This window comes from Parasteatoda tepidariorum, chromosome 9, assembly GCF_982258835.1.
Source record: "Parasteatoda tepidariorum strain Cologne lab strain chromosome 9, Ptep-v5.0, whole genome shotgun sequence".
NCBI lineage: Eukaryota > Metazoa > Arthropoda > Arachnida > Araneae > Theridiidae > Parasteatoda > Parasteatoda tepidariorum.
Genome location: NC_141763.1, coordinates 25,720,150 through 25,747,173, shown reverse-complemented (window position 1 = coordinate 25,747,173; position 27,024 = coordinate 25,720,150). Strand labels below are relative to the sequence as shown.

General features: G+C 30.7%; 1 protein-coding gene across 1 annotated transcript in view; it reads right to left on the bottom strand.

The window, feature by feature from the left end:
* The window catches only part of LOC147803424 (uncharacterized), a 40,146-nt gene extending 24,114 nt beyond the window's left edge, over positions 1-16,032 (bottom strand). The window contains exons 1-5 of the mRNA XM_087151101.1: positions 15,774-16,032; positions 14,616-14,723; positions 12,828-12,923; positions 4,286-4,387; positions 927-1,034 (exon numbers count right to left, since the gene is read on the bottom strand). Coding sequence (XP_087007227.1) covers positions 927-1,034; positions 4,286-4,387; positions 12,828-12,923; positions 14,616-14,622 — 313 coding nt within the window. The 5' untranslated portion in view covers positions 14,623-14,723; positions 15,774-16,032. The remainder of the gene's footprint in view (positions 1-926; positions 1,035-4,285; positions 4,388-12,827; positions 12,924-14,615; positions 14,724-15,773) is intronic.
* Positions 16,033-27,024: the final 10,992 nt, after the last annotated feature.

Here is a 27,024-nt window from a genome sequence, read left to right as displayed (position 1 = left end):
TTGGTATTTCAAGAAAAATTCTGCATCCCAATTTACTTATGAACGCATGTTTTTTCTTACTTGCTGATTTTTCCAAGGTACTAATTACTCCATTCCCATGTGTATTGGTTAAATCTGAGTAAAAATTCCTTAGCAAACATTTGCAACTACACTCTGCTGCAAGTTAATAAAAAATAAAAAAAACATTATCTCTATGGAGAAAGCCTGTTTGTATATAAGTGTGCGCCAAATTAATGCTACACTCCCAGCTCGAACGTATATCAACATTGCTAACTCTTTTTTAACGAAACTGATGAAAGAATATTAAACATTGTCTCCTTTACAACAAAACAAAAGTAAATATTCTTTATCTCGCACTTGATTTGTTAATGATGCCAGTATAAAAAGTGCCAACTCTTATAAGAGGCTGCTAGGATTTCAGTATAAACACGAAATTATAATCTATTTCTCTTTTTATAATAATTCTATGATTAATAGATGAGATGAATTATCTGATGTGTTTTACTTTTTAAATCTTTTATATTGTTTTTGAGCATAGTTGTATAATTTTTTAAGAAAATAAAACAGAACTGCATGCAGTCGTGGATGATTACTTAAGTCCTAGACCACAAAGGCCTTTTCTTAACTTGCAACAGAGTATAGGCTTTCTAGAAGAACTAAATATTACGTATAGGCAGCGTCAACCAGGAATGATATAAGCATGGTGCCACACTATTATTCTCATTTATACTTGGTGCTCTAGGTATAAAATCCTAATAAATACAGCAAAAAATAATTTTCAAATGAGAAATGTTAATTTGAGAATAAATAAATTTGGCCAAAAATGATTGTTATTTAAGAATTTTGTTGAATGAAAAGTGCTTGTGTAACATGGAGTTGTGATAAAAAATAGCAGGTTTTAATAGGAAACAAATCTTCAGCTATACCGGGGGTTGCATCAATTCTTGGAGGTGAACGTTTATGTCCGAATGTGTAGCTTGGGTTCATATATTGCTGATTCTTAAAAGCAGAATCTGCTTCGTAATATCCAGGAGCTGAAATATTTGAAAATATGATATTTTTCATAAGACTCACTCTCAATATTAGCAATATTTCAAATTAAACTTTGCATTCAAGAAACTGATGATTCTCAATTACTAATGTAATGCATGTAATTATTACTTATTTAATTTTTAAAATTTCTTAGTGTTAATAACATTTAATAACATTTCAGTTTTAATGTCACCACACTAGCCTAAATTTGTGCGAGTATCAAGAATTTAAAAAATTTTGTTGTGTTTATCATGTTAATTTACACACGTAATCTTCTCATCCCCCACCCTTCTTCCTTAATTCTATTATATTTCGATGAATGAGTAGATAGCCCCCGGTAAGTATTCTGTAAGCTAAGTATTCTGTAAGCAGAATTTAAATCGGTAATTATCCTTTTAAATATCGCAATCCTATAGCATGATTTCAAAATTTGTTGGTATTGAAGTTAGAAAGAAGTTATTAACTTCCTCTCGTCTATTTGGTTGATCCGAATTTTGCATAGCTAAAAAGATACCATTTCTGAAAGCTTAACACGTTCACGCCGGGAAAAGTGAAAATACTGGTACTGGAAAAGAGAAAATACTGGTAGAAGAACTATTTCAATATTAGATAATATTCGGGAGGAGTTAATCTATTCTCAACAATAACAATTCACTGTAAGGAATTTTATCACGGCGAAGAAGCAATTCAATATAAAAATTGCATCCGTTAAAAACAATTGGTAGTTATGGATTTTTATTATTCCAAGAAAAGAAACTAAAAAATGAAATTTATTGTTAGCAGTTTTTACTCCGGCGCGCTGCCAAGATGAGACAATATAGCGTGACCCACCGGTGGGTCACCCCGGCGTGAACGTGTTAAAGCAAACTGTGCCAAGAGCTTTGCCATGTTAAAGTTTCCAAAACATTTACTTCTAAACGAAAGTTATTTCCAAGAGTTAGTATGGAGTTAGAGTAGAGGTAATGTAGAGTTAAAAGTTTTCATTAAGCTAGTATGTTTCCACAATTTTGTCCAACCCCTGAATATACTGTAAATCCAATATAATGGTAATGCAAAATGCTTCTATTCTAACATAGTAATATTTTGTGTTCGTTCATTAGACGTTTTGATCACCCGGTCTGTCAACCATCACGTGATGCTTCTCTCCAAATGAATAACTGTAACTGGGTTTTGAACTTTCCACTTTCTTTAAAGCTTGATCGGGATCATAGTGTCCAGGCGCTATAAACACATTAAATTTAAAAGTAAAAGTTTTGAGATGTGAAAGTTTGCATAAGTAATGGATTTTAAAAGATAATGACATAAAGCGATACAAGTAAATGATTAATAAGCAAGACATTGGTAAGTGATTAATTCGTGTCAGGGAGAATGTTAGTGAGTATCAGTGCAAAAATATGTTGGGTATATTATCAGGGATGCTAACTGCTCCGCTTTCCGTTAAATTTTTAATAAATTGATAGCGAAATAAACAGTAAATCTTATAGAATAAGGATGATTACGCCCACTTTTTAAAAGATTTCTCATAACATAACGGACTTAAAAAGATAAGATGACTAGGTGTATTATACATGACCTAGAATATGACATGAAACAGGATGATAGACGACTAGGTACTAGATACATGACTAGGCATATAGTCTTGTATTTGAACGGCACAAACATTAATATAGAAAAAAAAATGGCCATATGTGTGCACGGCTGTGGATCCACCTTTCCCGTGGCTGTCCGCAGCTTCTGGTGGATTGCTTCCTGGTTTCAACAGTCTGATTTATATGAATGGTAATAAAATGGGAAAAAAAGCAGAGGGGGCAAAATAATTTTTAATCAAATTAACTAAAGCAAACTAACTAAATGTTTTGCTTTGCTACCTCAAAAAAAATCTGATCATAAAGAGAAGCATCCAATTTACCTATTTAATTGCCAGTTTTTCCGGTTACTTCATTCCCAAAGCTGTATTGGTTAAATCTGCGTATAAATTCTTCAGCAAAAATTTCCAACTATACTGTGTTGCAAGTTAATAAAAAAATATATTACCATTATTTCGATTGAGAAATCCTGTTTGTATATAAGTGCGTGCCAAATTGATGCTAATCTCCCAGCTCAAACGTATATCAACATCGCCAACTCTCATTTAACAAAACTGAAAAAATATTAAATATTGTTTCTTGTAGACGATTTTCTTCTAGAGCAAAACAAAAGTAATTTTTTTTTCTCGCACTTGATTTGCTAAAGGGCGTGTCAGTATAAGAAGTGCCAACTTTTATATGAGACGTCTATGATTTCTGTATTAACACTAAATTATAACCTATTTCTCTTTTTATAATAATTCTGTGATTAATAGATGGGATGAATTATCTGATGTGTTTTACTCAGGGCCGGATTAACCTATAGGCACACTAGGCACGTGCCTAGGGCCTACGAAAAACTTGGGAGAAAAAAATTTGTTGACAAAAATAATTTAGCTTTGAAAACAACAAGTGTATTTTGCACAAAATTATGAAGATACAAATAAAAATATAATATTTTTCGCTAATAAATTATTTTGCAGAATCTTATGATCTAAAATATTACTTTTTTGCGATTTTTGGATTCAACGAAATCTTGTATTATGCTGTCGAATTCCAAACTACGCAAAATGCCGTATTCAATAGACATAAGTGCGAGCGATGCGTGTTTGATAAACAAATTTGTAAATTAAAATCCATATTAATAAAAATGTGAAAAAAATATGCAAGAAAATTTTAGCATATATATTGAAAAGAGGGGAGGAGTGGGGGAAGGAGGGGACGGCCCAAAAACGGCTATGCGTAGGGCCTACGATAGGTATAATCCGGCTCTGGTTTTACTTTTTAAAGCATTTCTATCGTTTTTGAGCACAGCTGTATAGTTTTTTAACAAAATAAAACAGAACTATATGCAGTCATGTATGATTACTTAAGTCCTAGACCGCAGTAGTCTTTTTTTAACTTGCAACGGAGTATAGGCTTTTTTAGAAGAACTAAATATTATGTATAGGCAGCGTCAGCCAGGAATGATATAAGCATGATGCCACAGTATTATTCTCATTTATACTTGGTGTTCTATACTTGGTGTACTATACTATAACTTTTAAATGAAAAATGTTAATTTGAGAATAAAAAAATTTGGCCAAAAATGATTCTTAATTAAGAATTTTGTTTAATGAAAAGTGCTTGTGTAACATGAAGTTGTGATAAAAAAGATTTTTTAATAGGAAATAAATCTTCAGCTGTACCGGGGGTTGCATCAATTCTTGGAGGTGAACGCCTATGTCCGAATGTGTGGCCTGGCTTCGTATCTTGTCGATCGTTATGGGCTAGATCATAATAACCAGGAGCTGAAATATTTGAAAATATAATATTTTTCATAAGACTCACTCTCAATATTAACAATATTTCAGATTAAACTTTGCATTCAATAAACTGATGATTCTCAATTACTATTGTAATGCATCTGATAATTACAATTTAATCGCTAAAATTTCTTAGTGTTAATATTATTAAATAAAAACTTAGTTTCATGTCAGCACGCTAACCTCCTATCTTCGAATATTAGAGATAATATTATATAAGATTAAATATTATTCGATATAACATTCAAACTTTTAAAATTATCATTTATTTATATTATTACTTACAAATATGTGTTCTTAACTTGTATTTTACCTAAGGATTATCGATTTGCTTAGATTAAACAATGACGGTAAGAATATATTGCTTTTCTAATTGAGTTTACATTTATATTGTGTTTTGTTTTAAAATAAAATAATTAAGATAGGAAATAAAGTTTGCCAAGATTTTTTTAAATTTTATTCTTAACTACTGCATTGTTTAATTTATTCTGCAACTTCCTAATAAATCTTCAGAATTTTAGAAAATTGTAGTTGGCAGATATGATGTGTTCATTAACTCCTTGCACTATTTTCATGAGTCTTATCGAGAATTCTCACAATAGCTGTCCGGGCGCATGTAAACTCTCTTTACATCTATAGTATCCCTAAGAGATTTTGAGAGCGCTGATTGGATTTCCTGGTGACGCCTTCTGTGTCGTATTGCTATTTCATTCTGCCATGCTTCTTATTTTCAGCATTGAGCGATTTCTGTACTCCAGCTTCGTTTTTCAAACTTGAAATGTCAGTTTTTCGCCTGAGAAACTGCCTTCTTCACTTAAAAGTGAAATAGAAGCTATTTCATCAAATATTATTACCCATAGAAGTAATGTTCTAAATTTAGAAGATTGAAACAAGTGGGTAAAGGAATTTGGGGTACTTACAGATACGAAATGGATTTCTAGAACTTCGAAACCCCAAGGAGTAAGATTTGCTTGTTGGTAAGTAAGTAGTTTAGTTATTTTAAGAAAAAATTGTATTTAAATTTTACAGGAAATGCTTTTTTTGCTAAATTTATGATTATCCCTCTATGAAATGAAAACTCAATAGTTTTAACTTGATGTTTATTGAATTAAAATAATGTTTATCGAATTAAATTAATATTTTATTTATTTCTTGTGGATTACTAAAATTAAAATAATAGGTTTTAAATTTAAAATTTTTATTAGTGGCGCTATCTATTTTTATAAAATAAAACTAAAAGATCTGCATTATTCTACCTACTTATAACTTATTTTTAATATTTTCTTTTGTTTCTTAAATGTTTTAAATATTGATACATAATTCCCAATTGAGCAAAAAATCAACAAGGAAATCAGATTCCTTTATAAAATAATATTTTCAGCTAAGATACCATAAAATCCTTTTTCAAATAAGCAAACCAAATTTTATAATAATATTTATATACATTTTAAATTCTCATATAATAAATTCAAACTGAGCTGAATGGTTCTGCAATCATACTTAATAAATTAAAGTAAGAGAATTTAATTTCTAAGTGCATAAGGAGATTCATAATACTATTCAATTTGAATATTAATCAATTCTTATATTTATTGTATAAAAGCTAGCTAATAAAGCTTTAATTTATGTTCACATATACCATACATATATAGCAACATATAGCTACATATACCATACATATATATATATATTATATATATATATATATATATATATATATATATATATATATATATATATATATATATATATATATATATATATATATATATATATATATATATATATATATATATATATTTATATATATATATATATATATATAAAATATTTTATATATATATATAAAAATCTAATCTATATATATCTATATTTAAAAAATCTGCCAGTCATCATCTGATCGCCAGCTTTTTCAATCATAATGCACTCCATGCTCAACTATTTTTAATAAATATGAAATTATTATTTTAATACTAGGAGGCTCCGCCCCCTGCTTGCTAAAGCTCGCCAACCCCCGAGAATTGCTACGCAATCCTATGTGGTTCACGCCGTGAACCATGGCTCGCTGCACTCGCTTGCCAATGAACACAATGTTCTAGCACAAAGACATAGTATATTATCATCAAAGACATAGTATTTTATCATCAAAGACATAGTATTGTACTTATGTAGAAGAATTCTATCAATGTTCTTATTGGCTTTTAAAAAAGTATATTAGCTATTTACATTGTACAGTCCGCAAAAAAAAAAAAAACGAATCACCCTGAATAACTTTCGTTCTAATGATTGGATTTTCACGAACAATGTGTCAATCTTAATGGTTTCTGGGGGTGACCTCAAATATGCTAATTAATTAGTTCTAACTATTAATTAAGTTACGAAATCAGACACAAAAACGTACTTTCTCTGAATAAACATATATTTTTTTTTACATATTTGGATTCCTGACCTTCAAAATATAGGGGGTAGCCGCAATCTGGGAAATATGGTCCCCATAGTTTGGTCAGGAGAGCGATCCAAAGTTCGTACCCCTTAATGTTAATTTCACTTTTTACGTTTTTAGTCATATTTTTAAAACTGTTAAAGAAATTCAAAGAAAATTGCACCCACTCATAAAACTCGATTACCCAAAGATAATTTCATGAAAAAAATAATTTTTAATAATTATTAATTATTTTTTATTATTTAATTAAATTGAGGATGAAAAAATTTTGAATTATAAGGTATGAATTTTTTATACAATATTAATCTACATATTTTTCAATAGAAAAATCTAAAGTTTCAACTGTTTTTATTAATTAGAAGCTGAAAAAAATTAAAACTAATTATTTTTAAAAAAATAACTTGGCGACAGTAAAGAAATAATTAAATGGGGCGATTAATATTAAAATGTGATAAACTTGCGAGGAACTTGACTTCGCGCGCGTAGCGTAAAATTTAATTCATATTTTTTTCGCTAATAATCGTTTGCTAATCTTTTTATTTTTATTTTTTTCAAACTATAAATTAGGATATTTCTTTTTTAGTCGTTTAATATTTTATTTTTCTATTTAGTAAAGAAATTTGAATAAAAAACACTTTATTAAACGAATGTCTAGTTTTATAAAAGCGTGCTTCTGATAGAATATGATTGATTATACACCAGATCGTGCTAATTTAATGTGATTTTTTTTTTATTTTGTTTTTCAATAACTGATACAATTTCAATAATATACATACCTACGCATAGATTTGAAGTAATATATTTATCAATTTCTTGATTATATATTTCATAAATATTAATAAAAATACGTAGTCAAAATTTTTCAGCATCTCTCACAACATCACAAATTTCTCAACATCTTATAGGGTAAACTAACCAATGAAGGAACAGCTTGCTTGCCTTAAAAAAAAATTATAAAAATTTCTAAATTTGTTATTAAATGTAAATTATGTAAAAAAATTAGATAACTTACATAATATTGTTTTAAGCTTTTGGTGGTTTAAATAATAAGTAGTAAGATAACCAAGTGAAGGAACAGTTCTTACCAGTGAATAATCGCTAAATTTTCAAGTGAATGAACACTTAATTTTGAGAATGTTTGATGCTCGTTAGGAATCCATAAAAGGCCACACAAATGTCTAAAAACGAGCTTTTTCTTGGAATTGCAACATATAACCACAGTTAAAGTGGAAAATGTTACTTTTTTTTCAGTCATGGAATGGAAAGTAAAATATGTTTGAACACATAATTTAAAAAAAAAATTTAATTTTTTTCCCACACAGTTTAATAGTCAATTCTAAATTATGAATGTTTATTATTGTGTAATCCGATGATGCTTTTACTATTATTATTATAATTAGATCAGTTTTTTGTTTACTCTTTTCCCCATATTTTTTGAACTTCTTTTTCATCTTAAGTACTTTTTTTCTCTTCGTCATACTTTCTGCTTTAACTTTTTTTCAGCTCTTTCAACCTCTTTAAATTTTCGTTCTTTTTCTGAAATTAATGCAAAAAAGTAATTTATTTATTTTTCTTTTGATTTAACCTTCCTCTTTTTTCCAAATTTTTGGCAAATGTAAATGTATCTTTGAAATTTCTTTTGATTTTCCAGTACCATTTCTATAATTCCTCACTGGATAATAAATGAGAAAAAGGAGTTTCGAAGTTTGAGTAAAATCCATCTCTCATTGACTTATATCTAGTGAGTCATCAGCAGTACTTACCATTTACTTATGGAACCGATTGTTTTTGCAACTAACAATGCCTCAAGAGGACTTATCTCAAAATCAGTTTTCAAGATACTTTCATTATCAATGTTAGTTGTATCAGCTTCAGTGCCAAAATTTGATTAACCAAATGTTCTTTTTGAAATAAATTCTTCAATATTGAGAAAAGCACAGGCTATTGGATATTTGGGAGATTAAACTTTTCTGTCAGTGTTCCTTTAAAAATTTGCAACATAACTTCTGAGATTTCCATCTCAAGCTTCTGAAGAAATAGTGCATCGTTACTCTCAAAGCATGTGTTTTGTTGATAAGCTGTCTTGCTCATTAACTCTTGGTGTTTGTTTTGCATGCATTTGTTCAACGTTTTCTACATCGAATGGAATAATATCACATTTCATAAAAGCATTTTAACTTCATCAGTTGATGCCTCAAAATCTTATTTAAAAATGGATGTAAAATTTTCTCGACATATTGTTTTACGATTCTTTTGTTTTCAAGATCTAACGGGAGATTTCAATGAATTAGGTAGAAAAGTAAACCAGAAAATTTGTTTTGATGAACAAAACTTGCTCAGTTTCAAATTGATATGAGATTTATACCTATCCAGAACAAGCAAAATAGGGAATTTGATAGCATTTTTAATTAGCCATGGGTAGAAACATTTGCAATATAATTATTTGTAAAATGTTGCTGCGATCATCGTTTCAGTTCATGAATCGCTTTTTCCAATGAAATATATAACAGGGACTGATTCTGTAATATCTCAAAGAATTCTTCAGTAAGGAAAAACTACCAAGGCAGGTACCTTTTCTTTCCTGGGTACTTTGGAATATAAATCCTTATAATTTTTAGGGACAAAAATTTTTCCCGTTTAAGGGCAGTATTCAACTCTTGCTTCGTCCGCATTGCAAATGCAATCACTTTCTAAAAGGATGCCAGGGCTACTTCCCTCTTAAAGATTCTTCTAAAGTTCTTAAAATCAGTATTTCGAATATTATTCTCTAAGGGAAGTTTTGCTTTTTGAAATTATCTTCGCATTGCCCTGAGTTATCGTTGGATGTCACCTTAAAAAAAGCTTCACCCATTTTTTACCTGGATGATTGTCCTTAAATGGATTTTTCCTACCAGTTCCCGTCAGGACATTAAAGACCGCAATAATATAAAAATTTAGCTAATTATTGGCGCAAAAGCCTGCAAAGAAATTTTCCATTCAAGCTCTTATTATTATATTTAGTCAGTAAACATAGTTTAGTAAGGTGTCTAAGGTATGATGTAATAACTAATCACTATATTTATGAAGATAATAAATAATATAAATTCCAATTGTAAACGGAATTTTTTGATGTCCTTAAATTAAAATGTTAAGGCTTGTAGCAAAAAAAAAAAAAAAAAAAAAAAAAAATTAATTACTGCATTGATTTTTTTTACAAAGTAGTGAATTATTATTTTTTCAATCTAAGAACCTGTGCCTATAACTTATGTAAAACTTATTTTAATATAGAGTGAAATAATTTAATATGTTGTGTAACTAAATGGATAATCCCAAGAAACTGAATCGAAAATATAATAACGTCAATGATTTAAAAAAATAATGGATGATAATAAAAATAGACATGTTTTGAGCGTCCAATAATAAAAGGCACAAGTAATTCAAGCCTGACAAGTCTTGAGAATGGGCGATTATATTTGAACGCTCGAAACATGTTGACTTTTGTTTCCCTCTTCATATGTTTTGAAGCCAGTTGAGTTTTTATCGTCAATTATACTGTTTTACATTTGGGTCTTGATCATTATTTTGATAAGGATTTTACACTCGTTAAAGTAAACATATGCATTTTAATATTTTAACAGGATTTATGTGGTCTTTAAAAACGTAAGAGAATCCATATTGTAAAAGTTATATTTAACTTAAAAGTTAAAATTTTGAGACCAGATATTTTGAGTTAATGAAATTAAATATTTTATCTTTTAAGTTTTCGTGCCCCCATCTCAGTATCTTAAAGATCTTACGAGCTCTGTTTAAAAAGAAAGTATCAGATATATATAAGAAAACAAATTAATCATAGTAGCCGTATTTGGTGATAAATGTAGCGTATCTTAATTGAAGAATATGCTGTGCGACATTTTATGGTCAATTTGCGAACGTAAGTTTCACAATGTAACGAAACATGAGGATGCTATTTGCTAATCATTTTTATCCAAAGAAAACCATGTAACCTAAATATCTAGCAGAATGAAGCGATTTTTTAAACGATGAATCATACAATGTGCAACATATTATTTCAATATCTTATTCTTAAACATAACATATTTCAATGTTTTCATAATGGCACTAAACATTCAGAAATTCCTTGAGTTATAGAAAAAAGAAATCTCGTAAACTATATAAAACCTTGTGAATTATCCCTAAAATTTTTTATATAGCTATAATAAGTTATGTTAATTTAATTTTAGTATGAAATCCTCGAATAAATATAGCAAAAACAGCATAATCTATATAATATCAGATAAAAAGTTCATGTATTTAAATTCTAAAAACTTAGAAAATCATAAATAATTTATAAATCGATACAAATTTTCTTTTCAAAGGGGATTTAAATATTTTTTTTTTTTTTTTTTTTTTTTTTTGCTTTTTGGACAGAAATCAGCTTAAAAATTGTCTATTGCCTAGAAACTTCGAGATATTTACTGTTAACAATTAATTAAACCTCTCCCAGCAATCACAAACATTATTTCAATTTTTTTTACAGTCAGAGCGTGGTTGCCTAGCAACCTAGTAAAATGAAGCATTCCTCTTTTGAATTAGTCAATGGGTTATCATAAAATATTAATTTGCACAGGCGACTTTTTTTGGCGGTTTTCTGGACTATCGCCAAATATATAAACCTTTATTGCTGCCCAATTTACCACCCAATTTTTTTAAAATTTTGTCTACCCCCCCTAATTCAAGTGTCTAGATTCCAAATATGTAAAAAAAAATATATGTTTATTCAGAGAAAGTACGTTTTTGTGTCTGATTTCGTAACTTAATTAATAGTTAGAACTAATTAATTAGCATATTTGAGGTCACCCCCAGGAACCATTAAGATTGACACTTAGTTCGTGAAAATCCGATCATTAGAACGAAAGTTATTCAGGGTGATTCGTTTTTTTTTTGCGGACTGTACATATACCATACATATATATATATATATATATATACCATACCTTACATATACCATACCTTACATATATAGCACACTAAATAAATACAAAAAGGATAAAGAGAAAAATGCAGAAAATTAAGAAAACTAATAAGTTTTATTTACTGTGCATAATCTGCAAGTATATATAGAGCTCAGCTCATTGAATAAGTTCAAAATGTAAAGAAAACATGGAAAAAATTACAAAATAATGAAAAGAGAATATATATATATATATATATATATATATATATATATATATATATATATATATATATATATATATATATATATAAACATCTAAAAATTATAGCTTAATAAAATTAAAGGAATCTCAAAACTAAACTTTAAAAGAAATATATTTTAATTGCAGACTAGCCTTTCTAGCAGATGAGAACATTAAATAATATCTTTCACAAAATAAACTAAGCGCTTCACGTAGATATTATCATTAATTAAATAGAAATGTAATCTTTGTTTATAAAATGAGTCAATACTGTGCAGCAAAATATCTTTATGAAACCGAATTCCCATTAAATTTAAGAAACATTTTGAGATATTAATACATCTTCATCCGGTCTTGTGATTACATCTTACAGTGTCATTTCTAACAAAGAAGTCTCGGTATTGTAGATCACATGATATGAAAAAATAATAACTGCATGCTCTAAGTCAGATTTTTATCAACCTCAAAACAACCTAAAGTGTGAATAAAACAACTTCATCAACCTTGAGAGGTTGATTCCTTTAAGGTTGATTTTTATGTCAACTTCTAATAAACCTCAAAAACACCCCAAGTTTTTGTAACAGAAAATACACGAATTTAAAGGTTTTAAAGTAAGAGTTTCTCGCTAAAAAAGACAAAGGATAAGGAGACGTTATGTATTATTACCCACCAAAGCTATTGCTCAATATAAAATTAAAAATATATTTATTGAAAAAAAAAACAAGAGTTAAACTGCGTGCAATAAAATAAATTTACGAAACAAACTAATGAATGCAATAAGATTTAAATGAAAAAATTTGTAACATACCAGGATTGTTGTCAGGCTTTGAATCTTTGTTGGGCCTCTGTCCAGAACTATGTTTAGGTGATAAAAAATAAACCGACTTTTCTGGGTCGTATTGGCCTGGCGATGAATAAGAAAGAATAAAGATATTTTAATTTTTACTATTAAGTATAATATCTTAATCCATACATCAAGTTAAGACAGGAGCTCGTAATAAACTTCACTCCAAAGTAAGGCGTTAAAGATGTGTTTGTTAATAAATGTTACAGAGATAATTAGCATATTTGGAAAAAAAATCACTCATCTTCATACTGTCCTAATCCCTACAATTCTTGAAAAGCGTCAGACTTTTTAGGTATTTTTGACTAAACTATGAGCGGCACAGTTTGCACCCTGCCTATACTCAGAGTATATTTTGAAGATTTTAGATTTCAACCCCAAATTATCTAAATATTCTAAGAAAAATGTGACTGTGCAACCAAAACTATTTATACAGCAGACGAAGAAGACACGGAGATAGTCACAATTGAATTTTTTGTCTTTTGAGATATAAACAAGCTTGTTGAATTCGTGGAGACATTTTCGGAAGATTGTGTCAATACTATGGTTAACAGGTTGAGAACCGCGTCAACCATCGGTGGCTGACACTAGACTTTCCATTTATAGGCAGCGTCAACCACCGGTGGCTAAGACTGAAATTACATTTAGGCAGTGTCAACCACCGGTGGCTGACACTGAAATTACATTTAGGCTGCGTCTGCCACCGCTTACTGACACTGACCTTTCACATAGGCCGCGAAAAACAGCTGGCTGACAGCGTATAACATGATATAGAACTATAAAATTTACACTCTTTTATGGAATTGCAGAAAATTTACTTAATTATTGTGATTCTTGGTTTAATAAATTCAATTTAGCAGATTTTTATCCACCACTATTTCTACATAATTCGTAGGCTTATATAATCCACCACTTTTATCAGATATGTCATGATAAACCTTCTAAAAAATAGCAAAATCTGTCTAATAATTGCAAATTTAGTTTGTAGTTATTTACCGTGGACAGATTGGCAAGAAATGTAAAATTAGCGTGGCGTTCAACGTGTTAAATACACTTCAATTTCTTTCTTATGTTCCTTTTTTTTCTTTTTTTTGATGTAGTTAAATGAAAATTGATTTCATATTTAATAGAAATGTAAGTTAACCCTTTCGCGCCGACTGTCACAAATACGTGACAGCATAAAACCGCAACAATCAGGGTAAAAAGATAAAACTGGTAATCAAAGTATTTCTTTAGCAGTTTATTTGTGGGCGGAGTTATAATTGTTTGATTTATTTAATTCACCATTACTTTGTTCAAAATAAAACTATTTAGATTTACTTTGAATTAAAATTGATTATATATATGATTAAACTAACAATAATTGAAGTAACAGCAAAATAAGTCTGTCAAATTAGAAACGAAAACATTTAAGTTACCGTTTTTTATTTAATTACAACTTGATTCTGATTTTGTACGAATGCTTTTCTGAATTACCCGTCCCCAAGGGGTTAATAGGTAATAAACTTTAGTAGGTAATAATGAAGGTCATTAGGTAATAAACGCTAATAGGTAATAATATTTTTAAAAAAGGTTGGTAACTTTTTCTGTTGGTAGCTCACAAAGGGATTTAAAAACAGTACCATAAAACAAAAGCTTCATAGGTTGTATGGCAACTGCTCTAGTACAACATTAACATCCAATTGAAATAAAAAAAATATTACTAATCTGAAGAAATAAAATGTTACTAATTCACCGGACACAACAACTCACCAGGCATATTCTCCGGTTTAGTATCTTAAGGTTTGTTACCAAACGAATATTTTGGAGTTGATTCTAATACAGTCGTCAAGTTTTGGTCGGGATTATAAGCATCGACAACTATAAATAAACAAAAAATTAACAAGATTTCTATAAAAAAACTTTTATGTACATTACATAATAAGTCTCATGATAAATATGCATAAAAATAAATATTAATAACTATACTTTTAGTGTAGGCATAGCATTAAACCAAAATAACACATTCTGTAACCAAAATGCTCAAGTTTAGAATGCAATTAAGAATTACTAAGAGATTATGTTTTCTCAATGATTACAATATCACCATTCGGGAAAAATTATACTTATAGTACAAATTAACATAGACGTGCACAATAATAACCAAAAAATGAATAAAATTTAAGTAGTTATAAGACGTGATATTCAAAAGATATAATAAAAATGATCGAAATATAAGAAAAAATATGTCACGAAAAATAGCAGTTTCTTAAAGCTTATCTATTATTAAATCCAGGATAAATACAATTGCATATTAATGCTTAAATTTTTTGTAAAATCATTGCAACAATATGTACTAATTACTAATAACGCATTAGACTATGAAACTTAACAAACACGTAAACACTTTAAAACTCATTAGCTCTAGGATACAATCAATTATTTTAACAAAAAAAATCAAAATTAGCAGTTTAATTATTTTCGTAAAAAAGAACAAATTGCATGGCAACAACAATATAGTACGTAATAAATAAAAAAAATATTTGGTTCAAAAATCAGGTGCTTATTTAATATTATTTATCACTTTAAATAAAAGAAATTATCGTTAAAATAATAAATCCTTTAGAAATAGCTTTTCAGAAAACGTAAAGTTCAAAATAATACAATTTTCGAGTCAAAAATTACCTATGGCACACTAGACCAAAATATTAAGTAATGGAAAATCAGTATTTTTTTAGTATCATGATATAATAACGATATTTCAATATATGTATAGATAAATATATCGTTATTATGATATCATGACGCTGAAAAAATGTTTTATATTACCAATCAATATTTTTACATCAATTATACCATACATATATAGAAACATAATATAATTAGAAAAAAAATAGTAAAAAATATTTTGATGAAAAAACGTAAAGATACTCATCCGGAAGCACTCCTTGCGGCGAAAGATGCAATTCAAAATGAAGAATAATTATCCTAAGATAAAAATTACTCCTTAAATTGCGTCTATGCCTCTGAAAAAATGCAATTTTAAATGATTTTAAGATGAAAGAAGAAAAGCAGATAACAAATTTATTTAAATGAATTAAAATAAAATAAACTTGTGATAAAATTAGATATACGAATTTAACAGTTAACAAAAATTGTTAAGGAGAAAAAATAAAACGAATGTTCCTTAAGCTTCATCGTATTAAATATTTTATCCAAAAATAGCATAATACTTATCAGTGACAATCGTACTGCTCTAGTGCGATGTAAATAAAGACGAGCGTTTAAATGCTAAATGACCCGGACAACGCTATTGGCCGAAAATGGCGTCACTGCATGCAGCAAGAGAGATGGCACGTATATTGATTGACTGGCGTTTGCAGGAGTTTAGCGACAAAATTCCTCTTTTTACACGTGCCTTCGTTTTATTTTATTTGAATACTAGCTGACCCGGCAAACGTTGTTTTGCCATATGAATTATTTCTTATTTCTAGAGTATGAAAATATATCTTATTTATTGTAAGTGTGTGCGTATGTGGTATATGAGTGGAAGAGGCATGGAGCGCTGTGAACGATGACGGAATGTGAAAATAACAATACACCAAATAATAGTTTTTTTTTAATTTATTGTAACTTTTTTTTATAAATTATATATACAACGAATTCCGAAAATATTAGTCAACAATATTAATCTTTTAGTGCAATGGAGACAAGGGCGCCGGCAGCGGGGTGCAAGGGGGTGCACTTGCACCCCCCCCAGGCTTTTTTTTTAAACAATTGAAGAGATACAGAAAAAATTTTTAATAAATTTTTTTTATTAAACAAATATTTTTATTGAAAAACAAATAATTAAGTAATTATTGATGCATAACAATTTAAAAATTATTTAATCAAAAGAGAATTGTAATCGGCTTTCTTGCTGTCCAAATCTGTTTATAACTTTTTCAATGAATTTTGAGTCATCTTTGATTCTTTTCTTATGCACACTGAGTATGCACAAACGTGGCAGACATCTAAGCTATATTTTTAAATTTCATTTAATAAAATATAAATAATATTATATTTTCTATTAGTTATTTAGTTTGCAAAGGTGTATAACACAAACTGACTTCTCACAACTGTAAAACTTCATCAACACCATAAAGACCAATGTTAAGCGTGGACAAACACGTTAGTATACGAAACTACTGTTTGTAGTTATTTGTGTTTCAAAGTCAGTAGCTATGCCAGCGCCATCGATACAGCTTCTTCATCGATACAGTTTGCAAAATTTGCAAGTACAAGAAATTCGTACTTTTTTTTTTTAAATATCTTGCTAACAATGAAGAAATGTATCCTGAAAAAATTGACAGATGAAAGTAATATGTAATAACAAAACAAAATGTAATAGCAGAATATTTTAATTTTTTTTCGGGGGGGGGGTAGCGTGTTAGAGGTAGTTTGTTAGGGGGTAGTTTGTTGCACCCCCTTTTATATTATTCTGCCGGCGCCCTTGAATGGAGTGTACAATATTTTTTGTCATTCCATCTTTAGCTAACACAAATAAACTGGATGGTTTGACCACTCGAGAGCATGCCACGTATGTTCGTTAGAAAAACATGGTGGGCTCAAACCTAAGACAGAAACGGACATTGTTTGGCCGTGTCATTGATAGGGCCAATGTAATGGGGAACTTAATGCGTTTAAATTGAATTGGCACATCTGTGGGTATAGTAGGGATTCGTGGAAGTAATATACTTTCACCCCGGAATTTGTCACTTAAAATAATAACTTCGATAGCGTTGTTCATTAATTTTTTAATGACTAATCGCGTGTCGTTGCACAGCCATAGTGGGTTCAAATTACGAAGCTCAATAACCGGAGATTCAACTTTGAGTACTAACTTATGCGGTGGTATGCCTGGTAAATCCAATTAGTTTAAAACTGTTGGAAAATTTGCAGCTTCAATGTGATCGCGAACTGCATCAACGAATATATATATATATATATATATATATATATATATATATATATATATATATATATATATATATGTCACCAAGTTACCTGGCAATAACTGTTGTATCTTCAGAGATTCACTTCGTTGACGTTCACATTTTCTGCTGAAATCGCCCTTTCTGCCAGCCACTCATGATGAATGTATTGTGTGTGTACATCGAGAAATATTAGGTTAATGAGAGCATCTTGTGAATCAATGATTGTGCAGAAATCGTCCGGTAATTTTATGCATTCAGTCTCATCCTTTCCACCACAGATATCTAACAATTGTTTTGAGAATGTTTGAGCAGATAGATTTTGAAGCATTTGGACGCGCATATTTACTTTTAGTTGAACTTTTTTAACATTACGTCACAGTGGAGATGATTTCAGACAAGCATTGATCTCATCAGCGTACGTTGAACGCGGAATGACGGGAAGTGTTTGTCTGAAATCACCTGGAAGGAGTAACAGAGAGAGCCGCCAAATAATTTTTCATTGTTTTTTATATCTTTCAATGTCCTGTTCAACGCCTCAAGCGAATGTTTGTGTGCCATAGTGATAGATCCCAGATGATAATTTTACAGTGTTTCAACACTGTGGCCATAGACAATTGCTTTTTTAAGTTGCACACTGCATCTGGATTGTTTTAAATATTTAGTGGCAGCTAAAATACTGAATGAGCTGTTCTGCCTACATCCAATAAAGTTGCCACAATGCCAGATGATGAAATGGCCAACGCGATGCCATTATTTGATCGTATTTCAGCGAGAATTAGCGATATAATAAGTGTTTTGCCAGTTCCACCTGGTGCATCCAAAAAAAAAATCCTCCTTGTCCTGCCGAAACTGCAAGCGTAATGCGGTCATAAATGTTCCTTTGTTCCTCATTCATTAGTGAAACATTGCGAGTAACAATCGTTGTCATTTCTATCGTATTGTATTGAAGTTCTCATGTCATTGTTTAATAAATCAGATGCACTTCGATTTGGTGAAGGCATACCGAAATGACTGAGTGGCACGTTGGCAATAATAATGCAAAGATCCTCAATAGCAATCAGTGCTTCATTGTACATAGCATCGCTGAATGATATCGTTAGATCGTTGCAACGTGTGCGATGTTGATACCATATATCATCAGTCATCGAATCTTTGTGATTATCCCATAACGTTTCTATACGGACAGGAGGATATGTAGTTAATACTATAGCAAATAGTAGACGAATTTGTTTTGCGGTACAGTCTTAGCAAGCATACATTCCCACTGGTTGTCGTCTTCCAGCAAGCCGAGTGCAAGGCATGCATCTTTATACGATGGATGCTGATGTCCATCGACTTTACGTATATCTTGAATTGACAATTAGCCCGTGACATTGACCAACAACAGTCGACAATAAAAGCACTCAATCTGCCTTGGGTTGACTGTACTCTCCCCAAGGCGTTTGATTTGAATAAACCGGGACATGCATCAACCGGTGTGCCTTGATTGCGGGGTGTCCATTTTTTTGTTTGAGCCCATGTGAAATAGTATGGTACTTCTGAGTAGAGTAATGTCCATGCAAAGGCACCAAAAGCATCCGCACGATTACACAATTCAGAAAAATTCGGTCAGTGTAGTTTTTGGTGGATTTATAGCTCGGTCACTTCGCGATCGCAACGCTCGAGTACGCCGTCTAGCGGGAGCCTGTAAATATCAGACATTAATTTATCACGTTTTCATTTAGTTCCATCGAAATCATTGACAGAATCAGACGCCATTTTTTAGCAGCAAATAAGAAACAAAATTTCCCTAAGAAAAAGGCCGAAGAACTTGAAAAAAATCTCCAGAATATTAGTAAATCTTTCAGGAACAGAACACGCCAAACATTTGAAGAAAAATTCCTCAATAATTTTTAATTTCTATTATCAACAAACTTGCAACTGATGACTTCCGATTTCGGATACTGTTACAGATGTGTGTATTAAGGTAAAATGCATTTCTTCTGTCTTCAATTCATTACGAATTAAAGTGAAGTCAACATTGCTTTCCTCATTCCAGTGAATAAATATGAATTCAGAACATACAGAATTGTAATAGTTATAACATATTCTTCTTCGTTATAGAATAGTATATATTTCTGTATCCATATAATTCGGAAAACAACAATAAAAAATTATCCAAGTTACTTGAAATAGTGCCATTTGTGCTGATTCTTAATTAATTTTAATCGCTTTCTTGGTAAGTATTTTTTAGTTTTGAAAGAATAAGTTCAACTAGAATTCAGCTATTCTGTTTTTAGCTACATATTAAAATTCATATCTAAATAAAATTTTGCTGTGTAGTATGTTATATAAAAGTAATGAAGGGATAAACTATGTATCTATTATTGGAGAATAAAGTTTTCAAACAAGGAACTTATCATTTTGGAATTCTCCGGGAATTATAAATCAGGTAAGTGCAATGATTTTTACAATAAAAAATTTGCCTGTAAATATTTTTTTTTCATTTGATGACGGTTCTCTACAGAATGGTTTTTTACGTCTGATTAAGAACTATGAGAATAATAAAAAAAGAAACAATATGAAAGTTTTTATTTCAATGTAAAGAATTCTTGAAATCATTTTTTTATCCTAAGAATTCTTTATTTTCCGTTTATAATTTTTTGATAAAAATTGTTCTCAAAATACTTTTTTTGAAAAATTAAATGGTATAACATTATGTGTTTATGTATACTTCTTGTACATTCCAATGTTTGAAGTAATATGATTCAGAAAAGTATGGAATAAAAATTCGGTACTTACGTATTAACGCCACCGCCGATACAGATTTGGCGGTTTTTAAGTGCCGCTAATCTACACTTAAACTTTTTGCGACAATTCATAAAATAAAACACTATTTAAAATCAAAATAGTCAATCGGATTTCGGTGGAAAATGAGCTGATATAGAGTTTAGCATAGATTCAAAACAATCATATCGCCATGATAAATAAGATTCCAAATGAAATAACATTTCCAAAACGTACGTTTACCAAGATAAAGTTTTATGATGTGGGAATTGGTACATTTTCGTTTTTTCGGTAAAATATTTCCCTCCTAAAAAAATACAATTGCATCTTGTTTTGTTTTTGGCAAATCCCAAAGACCAATTTTTGTAGCACTAAAAATGGCGACAAAAAAGAATTGTTTTTTTGTTTTTGTTTCGTCAGCATTCTTTATTTTACGTTTCTTACTTTCTAAATAATGATTTTTATTGAAACTTGAAATTTTTTGATAAAAATTGTTGTCAAAAAACTTTGTTTACAAAATTAAATTTCATAAAATTATGAGGTTTATGTATACTTTTTGTTCATTTTAATTTTTGAAGTAATATGATTCTTAAAACTATAGAATGTAAAGTTTAAATGGGCCTTTCATGTTATATCATTAAATTTAGTAAAACTATTTCTCGGGCATTAGGTTTTAACTCTTATAAGAATATACATATTTTTTTCTGTTAATGTACAAATATTTTTCCGATGTGTTTTGGATGTTCCTTCTCTAAAAAAAAGAAATACCATTTTGTTTTCGTTTGCATAAGAAAGAATATCAAGCATTTTTCTTTTTTAAATTTAATTAGCCACAATAACGAAGGAACGTTGCAATGCTACGTGCTACATTAAAGACGTCTCCAGAGTAACTGAATGACGGTTCATATAGAAATCGCAGGTATGCGTCTCATACAACAACGCCCCCTATAGTTCGTTGCAATCGCGAATCGCTGTCTCGTTCGTGAAATATACGCTCTGACCGTTTTCAAGATGGACGGCTAAATGACTAACGGTTGGATCATGAATTGGGAATCCAAAGTTACGCTAAACAGCTTCATTGGAGCTGATGTACCGGCCGATTTGGTACAGCGTTATTTCGTCGTTGTTATTCACTGGAAGAGCAGTCACATTAGTATTTTCAACTCGAAATACTGCCATATTATATACTGCCTTTATTCACATACTTGCAAATATATTTGATGCTCTTCTTTTAAGGGCGAGCATAAGTATTACAGTTTAATATGACTTGTTGCAACGTGCGTGAATGTTACTTTTGATTAATTATGTTTCTATGTCTAGTTTGGAATCGTTTAAATAAAGATATATTTAAAATATACGTTAAATTTGTCCAAAAAATGAAAAAAATTAGTTATAAACCTATTCTCAGACCTACTGAATATACATATAAAATTTCATCAAAATCGGTCGAGCCGTTTAGGAGGAGTTTAACCACTAAAACTGTGACAAGAGATTTTTATATATATAGATAAGAAGCAAAACTTTCTTTTTACTCATTTATTTATTTTGAATATTTAGCAAAATGTGTCGTGAAAATAATAACTGTACTAAACCGTGGCAATAGATGTTTTAGAAAACTCTTTTTTCAAAAAAAAAAAAAAAAAAAAATTAATTTCAAAAGTGCAAATCTCATTTCTGAAGAGATATTTTCCTATTTTTCTTTCAACGGTGTATACATGGTTATTTCAAAAGGGAAAGTAAATTCTCGAAAAAGTATTTAAAATTACGATATTTTTCAAAAATTCAATGTGAGACACATTAAACTACCTCCTTTTGACTTGTTAAATGATCTCTCTAGATCAGGGGATGCCAAACTTTTTTGATCATCGACCCCTACATAATTTTTCGAAATCTCCATCGACCCCCATAAAAGTAATTTTCTGTTAATTAAAATAAAGCTCTATTAGATACTGTGTTTGTACATTTATTTTATGATTTTGAACATTTATTAAAGTAATAGTACATAGTGTAACAATAGTTTTATGAAAAATATATTAATGTTGAAATATAAATACCTTAATATTTATGAAATAATAAGTAATTATAAGTAAGTAGAAATAATAAGTAAAGTAACTACGGGTTTATTGCTTCTTAATCAGTGACATGGGTGTGCCTGGTGTTTTTTTTTCTGCAAGGTTTGTTACATTGGGTTCAAAATTGGTCAATTTTAATCTTAAATCCCCTCGAAACTCCACATTTAATTTATTTCTGTTCTTAGTTAAGATTGAATTTACGTGACTGAAACCGGCTTCAACCATATAGGAACTTGAAAATGCTATCATAAATGGCTGAGCTATTTCGTAAAGTCTTACATATTTTTCAGTCCCGCAGTGGACTGATCGATAAGACGCGGTTCCCAGCAGATCACCGAAGTCAAGCATCACTGGCTGCGGTCAGTGTGCGGGTGGGTGACCACTTGGATCAGTCTGCGTAGGGACCGAGGGTGTGCGGTATGGGTCCTCGTTAAACTGTGCTACCGTAAAGTGCTCGATTTCGCGCGCAGGTCGTCGGGCTACCGAAGTTGGGGTGCTATCCCCTCCGCAGAGGATCAAAATTGTGATGGCATGTCTTCGGATCATCCTCCGGGATGTTTCCCAGACCGTCGCCAATAGCCCATTGTGCAGCTCTAGTGCGACGTAAATTAACAACAACAACAACATATTTTTGCATTATATTTATATTTGTCCAAAATTTGCTTATTGTTAAATTTTTAAAAAGCGTCTTTGCTTCAAATCCCCATAATAATTCAGCAAGCTCATCTTGCAGGTTGATGTTCACGTTTTCAATGAGCAGAAAATGGCACAATAATCCAATCAGGGATGTCAATGTTTTCCAAATCAACAAAACGCAGTTTAAAATCGTCGCTCAATTTTTAAAGATTACCTGTATATATTTCCAAGTCTTCTTCTTTTATTTCTAATTGTCACATATCTGAAAAATACCGATAATCCCTCGACCAATCGACCCTTCCGGTTCGGATCGACCCCCATTCGACCCCCTGGCTCAGATCGACCCCCGCTTATGTTAAATAGACCCCTGGGGGTCTATATAGACCACTTTGGCGACCTCTGCTCTAGATTAACTTGATAATAATTTTTGATAAAAATCAAGTTTAAAGTTTTCGATGGCCAATTTCGATCATTAGTTCAGGGTTAAGATATTAATTCAGGTTCCACCAAGATTTGAGCTCGGATCGCCGGATTCAACGTCCTCTGTCGTTATGGCTCAGAAAATTCAATTTCCAACCTCTCAGGTAAAAGTCATATCAAAAGAGAATTACGCTTTTTGATAATATTTAAGTTTAAAGTTTTCGATGGCCAATTTTGATCATTAGTTCAGGGTTAAGATATTAATTCAAGTTCCACCGAGATTTGAGTTCGGATAGCCGGATTCAACGTCCTCTGTCGTTATGGCTCAGAAAATTCAATTTCCGATCTCTCAGGTAAAAGTCATATCAAAAGAGAATTACGCTTTTTGATAATATTTAAGTTTAAAGTTTTCGATGGCCAATTTTGATCATTAGTTCAGGGTTAAGATATTAATTCAGGTTCCACCGAGATTTGAGCTCGAATAGCCGGATTCAACGTCCTCTGTCGTTATGGCTCAGAAAATTCAATTTCCGATCTCTCAGGTAAAAGTCATATCAAAAGAGAATTACGCTTTTTGATAATATTTAAGTTTAAAGTTTTCGATGGCCAATTTTGATCATTAGTTCAGGGTTAAGATATTAATTCAGGTTCCACCGAGATTTGAGCTCGGATAGCCGGATTCAACGTCCTCTGTCGTTATGGCTCAGAAAATTCAATTTCCGATCTCTCAGGTAAAAGTCATATCAAAAGAGAATTACGCTTTTTGATAATATTTAAGTTTAAAGTTTTCGATGGCCAATTTTGATCATTAGTTCAGGGTTAAGATATTAATTCAGGTTCCACCGAGATTTTAGCTCGGATAGCCGGATTCAACGTCCTCTGTCGTTATGGCTCAGAAAATTCAATTTCCAAAAACTCAGGTAAAAGGCAGAACAAAAGAGAATCACGCTTTTTGATTAAAATTAAGTTTTCGATGGCCAGTTTCACTCATTAGTTCAGGTTAAGAAATTAATTCAGGTTCGACAGAGATTTAAATTCGGATCAAATTGTTTAATTTTTAATTGTGTAGGTAAAAAAAAATAATGTTACCATGATGACAATCTTGAATAGATAAATCGAAAAACACATACCAAGAATTATGTATTTTATGACTCATAATAACTTGAAAATTAAATATACAGTGTAATATGTGAAAAGAAGCACAGATGGTTCATGCAAGACCTTCATTAAAAATCTATTCGAAGAAAATTCAAACAAACATGTCGCCTTAATGAACAAGATATTTTTTTGAGAAAACTATAAAATGCTATACAGCATGTGTTAATGAAACACCTTGAGTAAGAGAAACTGAAATTAGCAAATTATTTTAGTAACATGATTTAATCAGAACGTCAAAATTAAATATTCTAAATGTCTAAAAGTGCAGGATCATACCGATTTCGGGTGCAACCTTAAAAATGGGATGGAGGACATTGTAACAATCATTTATTGTATATCTGCAATGTTACTCGGCGAGGAAATACTTCAGCGTTTATGTTCGCAATTATTCGATTACACCTTTGAGGAGAACGATGGATGAATGGTTTGACCTTACTCCTAACCACGCCGATTTAACAGTTTATCAATCCTTAATTATTCTTTATTAACCCTCCGCGTACGGCTCCCGCGATTTGAGCGGGGTATCTGTTTCGTCCCCCACTACGGGTCACATGAAAATCGCGGGCGAAGAAATTTTTCCCCTGATTTCAATACGGATCCCGCCATTTCCCCGTGTACGACCATCATCTGATGCTTATTTTTGCTACTAGGTGGCACTAGAGCAGTGTTTCCCAACCTTTTTTGTACCATGCCTCACCTAAGCCTTTCTAAAATTCTTATGCCCCCCTATGTAACATATACATAATTTTTAATATTAAAAAATCGAATTGTTCACTTAAGAAACTTAGGAAATTGTTAGCGAAACAAAGTAAATAAATTTTCAGAACACATAATGAAAAACAAAAATTCAAATTCGAAATAATTTTAATAAAGATTTTTCTATAATAATTTAATTTAGTGAGATTCTTGCCCTTGATGCTTGCTGCACGTAGATTTTATCGTAAGTTCCAATTTGTTTAGCTTCAGTCTCAAGTCTTCCCGTTGTGTTATATCCAGACGATTTCTTTTTTTTACCAATAAAATCATTTACAGCACTAAATCCACATTCAGCTAAATATGAAGATGGAATCGGTAACAATAGTTTTCTTGCACATTTGATTGAATTTGGGTATTTGCTTTCTTTTTTCTCACGAAGCCATGCCATCACTCCTTTCATATTAAATAAAGTTTTAACTGACTCATCATTTTGCATTTCTGCAAGTTTTTCTTGATATATTTGATATATCAGACAAATCCACTTACATGGACTGCAAAATCCATGTTGGAAAATAAATTTGTTTTAAATCAGAATATCTTTCTTTTAAATCAGCCGATAGAATTTTCAGATGATAGACAATAATAAGTAAAGCGATATCATTTACTGCACATTTTTGTGGCCAACTGTTCCAAGTTTTTGTTGTTTATATATTTCAGACATAACTCAATAAGGGTAATGAAGCCAAATATCTTCGCTTTTGCATCAACAAGAGTTTTATTTGTTCCTTGAAGTTTCTTATTTAATATATTCAGTTTCTCAATGATATTGGCTAAAAGTAGAATAAAAAAGCCGTTTCCACGATAAACGGCGGTGCAGGCGGTACAGGCGCAGGCGGTCGAGTTGAGTTGAGTTGTTTTTACTCCTGCTGCTGAGTTGAGTTGTTTCCCTCCTGCTTTAGTTTTGGTTTCGGTTTCCAAAATTATTAACTTCCGGTGGCAACACTGGTTTTAGTTTTGGTTTCGGTTTCCAAAATTGTTGACTTCCGGTGGCAACACTAGATAATTTCTTATTTCTGTCCGCTTGAATTTCTTATTTTAGTTTTAGTTTTGATTTCATTATTATTTCTTAGCGTTGGCAACACTCATTAATTTAGATTTGTTATTAAAAGATGGCAACACATTCTAGTTTCGGTTTTCAAAATAAACAGGCGGTGCAGGCGGAGATACTCGTGGCTCCATCTAGTGATTAAAATAATTACTAATTTTTGCACATTATAGATGTTTGATGCTGGTGACGCCATCTATGTGGAAATTTTAGAAATAAAAATAATTTTAAATCTATTTTAATATTTAATTATGTTTTATTATTTATTAAATTATAATTCAGACTGAGGATCGAACTCATGCCAATCAAAAAAGCACTCGTGGGTCAGTAGTTGGATATCATAACCACTGACC